This window comes from Eriocheir sinensis, chromosome 1 (assembly GCF_024679095.1).
Source record: "Eriocheir sinensis breed Jianghai 21 chromosome 1, ASM2467909v1, whole genome shotgun sequence".
NCBI lineage: Eukaryota > Metazoa > Arthropoda > Malacostraca > Decapoda > Varunidae > Eriocheir > Eriocheir sinensis.
Genome location: NC_066509.1, coordinates 26067081 through 26071507, shown reverse-complemented (window position 1 = coordinate 26071507; position 4427 = coordinate 26067081). Strand labels below are relative to the sequence as shown.

Genomic DNA, 4427 nt, shown 5'->3' with positions numbered 1-4427 from the left:
TCATGAGGAGATTGGTAAATGGTTGACGGAGTAATTATATAGCTAAGTATTTAACGAGCTAACTTAACGAAAAAATGAATAAATACATAAATAAGTGGATAAATAAGTATAACAATTAGTACAAAAATGACGTAGTGAAGCCAACGCAAAAAAAGACCAAAGGATAATATTGTTAAAAGGAAGATTGACCGATAAAGATAAAGATAGATATAGAGAGATAGATAAATATGTGAAAGAAACAATAAGGAAAACTAAAAAAATGGGGATGAAACGATCTTTACAACAACTCCAATAATAATAATAATAATAATAATAATAATAATAATAATAATAATAATAATAATAATAATAATAATAATAATAATAATAATAATAATAATAATAATAATAATAATAATAATAATAATAATAATAATAATAATAATAATAATAATAATAATAATAATAATAATAATAATAATAATAAAAAACACGTGCCTTTTGACCCCGTGACCTCGGCTGCCTCGCCTGGCGGGATTTATGACTGACCAAGCTGTGGAAAATGAGGCGATGGAAGGAAGGAGGGAATGAGGAGGAGGAGGAGGAGGAGGAGGAGGAGGAGGAGGAGAGGAAACGAGAGGGAGGGGAGGGGAGGGGAGTGCAAGGCAGGGGCAGAGGGACGTGGAGAAGGAAGGAAGGAAAGAGGTGGGGGGAAATGGCTGGGGAAGGGGGAGGGGGGTGGAGGGGGAGAGATGGGGAAGGGAAGGAAGGGGAAGGAAAAGGAGGATGAAGAGCAATGTGTCATTACTCTGAGGTGGCGGAGGAGGGAGGTGAGAGGCTGTTGTTGTTGTTGCTGTTGTTGTTATTATTATTGTTGCTGTTGTTGTCTGAAGTAGTGTTAAAGGTTTTTTCTTAAGTCTTACGTTCACTCATTTTCCTGCTAACTAAATAACAAAACACACTTGATATCTTTTTGTCTTATTTGGAGTCTCGTTGGCTGTTCTTAACCTAAAGCCCCATCGGAGGAGCTCTTCTTAACCTTTACTCGACACACACAATCCTTCTGTGGTTAATCTGATTCCAACACCCTTCCTAACACATGTTGTTATCAGGCTAAACTTAGTCCCTTGTCGACCCTTTGTTTAATATTTACGGTGATCTAAACTTCTGTCAAACTGTTGCCCCTCGTTCCCCCTCAACCTCTTTCCCATTGTCAGCCAACCTTTCAACCACTATGACCTTACAGTCAGGTCAACTTAAGCCTCTTGTCAGCCTAAATCTCCTGCCAATCATGTCTAACTTTCTGCCGAACTAAACCCCCAACAACATGTACTTCAGCCAAATTTTCCTTCATCTTTCTTGCCAGCAACCCTTCAGCCAATATGATGCAAAGTCTTACACTATCAGGTCAACTTTTAGCTCTTGTCTGCCCAAATCTCCTCTAAATTCATTATTCTCCAATCAAGTTGACCCTGACTTTCCCTCCTTCATCTAATAACACTACTACCAATATAATGACAAACTATAATTCAACTTACACTGTCAGGTCAACTTTAATGAAGCTCTTAGCAGCCCAAATCCCTTGGAATGTCATGTCCAAACTGCTACCAGCCTAAAATCCTATCAATTTGACTGGGACCATTTCTATACTCAACTCTGTAACCCTCTCAACTATTCCAAGCCTCTAAACTCCCGTCACCTCAAAATGAAACACATATTAACGCACTTCTTCCAGCCCCATCACAACCTCCCGGCCACCACGTCAACCCACCACGTCGACTGACAAGCCCACCAACCCTACAACCATTCAACCACTCGTCACATCAAAATAAAACCTCTATCAAGTTACTCCTTCCAACCCCATCATCACCTCCTTGCCACCCCATCAACCCACCCATACTACTACTACTACTACTACTTCCCATTCTGTTTGTACGTACGTAGAAAAGTTGTACCGGTAGGATAATAGATAAGAGTTATAAATAAGAATGAGAAATGCAACAGTAACACAATCTTGGGGCTCTCTCCTTACGCCTCACGCCCCTCACAGCCCCCCGCCGCCGCCGCCCCGCCGCCACTCGTCAGGGTCAGCGAGTGGCACCCGCGAGACCAAGACCGTAGCGGCGGCCAGGAGCAGGGCGAGGCGGTTGTGCCGCCACGCCGCCCCCCGCCTCGCCAGGAAGCCGCGGCCGCCGCCACGCTCCTCGGTGCCTCCAGCAGTCCCCCGCCCAGCCTCCTCCTCTGCGTCTTCTTCAAGAGTCTCCCATCCACTCTCATCCGAGTCTCCGGGAGTCTCCCGTTCACTCTCCTCCTCGGAGTCTCCGTCCTCAGACTCCCATCCACTCTCCCTATCTGTGTCTTCAGCAGTGTCAAGTCCACTCTCCTCGCCTGAGTCATCTACACTCTCCTCTGAATCTTCTTCGGGAGTTTCCCATGCACTCACATCTGAGTCTTCTTCGGGAGTTTCCGATGCACTCACATCTGAGTCTTCTTCGGGAGTTTCCCATGCACTCACATCTGAGTCTTCTTCAGGAGTTTCCCATGCACTCACATCTGAGTCTTCTTCAGGAGTTTCCCATGCACTCACATCTGAGTCTTCTTCAGGAGTTTCCCATGCACTCACATCTGAGTCTTCTTCAGGAGTTTCCCATGCACTCACATCTGAGTCACTGGTGTCCATCTTGTCTTGGCACTGGTCTATCTCAGTGACCTCGGGGTCACAGCAGGCACGGTCCTTGTAAGTTGACCCTTTGTGGGCGTCATTTCCCTTCCCGTCAAACAGCCACTCCGTCAGAACCTCCGGAGATGGCTGGCGGGTCTGCAGCAGGGCGACCTTCCCCTCGTAGACGTACAGGGTGAAGCACTCTGGGCGGCCGCTGTGCATCAGCTGGCCCAGGAAGTCTTCCAGGCCCACTTTGGCCACGCGCGTCTTGCCGCTAAGGAGCGTCAGACAGATCTTAACTTGCGCCGCGCCCGCGTCCGCCTCGCTGCTGTACCGGAAGACGTGCTCCAGGTCCAGGAAGGCGTTGGATAAGAAGGGGGCCCGCGGCCTGTCGACGAAGGAAAACGCGGCCGCCTCCTTCCAGGCTCCGGCCAGTCTCCCCCAGCACCCGCGGCGCCGGCGGACGCTGACCGTCACCCGGATGGGCGCGGCCTCCACCCTGCACCCGCCCACGGGCGCATCCACCAAGCAAGTGCCGTAGACGGCACGTCGGATCTCCTCTTTGCGGAAGGTTTTGGTTGCCATTTAAATGTTTTTGTTGTGTGACTTCAAAGAGAAGGAAGCTGCGGCAAGTTAGGCCAATAACAGATGGTAGCGGCAGCCCCCCCCCCCCTCACATAGAAACACGCACCCCCCAACACAACACAACACAACACAGCGCAACAGACAGACAGACAGACACACACACACACACACACGCACACACACACACACAGAGTAAGCAAGTAAGTAAGTAAGCATTTATTGACCACTCTGTTAATCCACCTCCCAGCAAGCCTGTTGACCCACCTCACACTACTTTCTCCTCCTTCCTACCCTGTTTCTGCACCTCTCAGTCACCGTGCAAACCCCCATCGCACGCCACCCGCAGACCCCCCCTCACAGCCTTCCTTCACCACGCGCCCAACACTACACATTTACTAGTTGAGGCTTTCACATGCAGTTTTCCATCACGGCGCAGCGTCATTCATACTTCTGAACGGAAATATTTTCAGTGGCCGCGCTCCGCTTGCATCCATCAACGATAAAAAAATGATAGTAGTAATGAAAAAAAATAAACTCAATAGCAAAACCAATCATGTTTATATTTGGAGATAAAAAAAAATCAATGTGGTAAAATTAATGAATGTGTGGTATTGAAGGACTTAATACCTATACTAGAAAATAAATAATCAATATCAAAAAAGCATGAAAAGGATGTGTGAGTGAAAAATCAATATAAATATAAATAATTTGTTATTCTTGTGAGTAATGAAGCAAGGAAGGATTTACTAGATTTACTATTTCCTTATACTAGAAAATGAACAATCAATATCAAAAAAGCATGAAAAGGACGTGTGAGTGAAAAATCAATATAAATATAAATAATTTGTTATTTAGTCCATGGGCCGGACCAGATTTCGGTACCATCCGAGTGGGCAAAACTATACCTGTGTCATTTTGTTTTTTGCATCAATAGAAGTAAAATAATGTATGATAACAGTTCCGTGCTGGTAGCTTTATTGTTTATTTTTGTGAAAAACACTTTTAAAGGTTATTTTTTTCATATTTTCCGTTTTTTTAAGGATACGGGGCATCGTACGCATAAAAAGTATATGGACTAAAGATTTAGTAAATCAAATTTTGCACAGGTTTGTCTCTATGCAGTTTTGCTATATATGTCACAGTGTTTGCACAAATGAAGTCGGAAGTGGAACGCACGTTTTCATCAAAATTAAAAAAAATC

The 4427-nt window shown here is 45.3% G+C and overlaps 1 protein-coding gene across 2 annotated transcripts; it reads right to left on the bottom strand.

The window, feature by feature from the left end:
• Positions 1-1967: 1967 nt before the first annotated feature.
• On the bottom strand, positions 1968-3237 carry LOC126995675 (uncharacterized). 2 transcript variants are annotated; one of them, XM_050855490.1, is made up of 2 exons: positions 2423-3237; positions 1968-2386 (listed from the first exon to the last, which is right to left on the bottom strand). In XM_050855490.1, the coding sequence occupies exons 1-2, from the start codon at positions 3224-3226 to the stop codon at positions 2024-2026; spliced, it is 1167 nt and encodes a 388-aa protein (XP_050711447.1). In that variant the 5' UTR covers positions 3227-3237; the 3' UTR covers positions 1968-2023. The 2 variants fall into 2 exon arrangements, with proteins under 2 accessions (XP_050711447.1, XP_050711532.1); XM_050855575.1 differs by having other exon boundaries at positions 2459-3237.
• Between the last annotated feature and the right edge of the window lie 1190 nt (positions 3238-4427).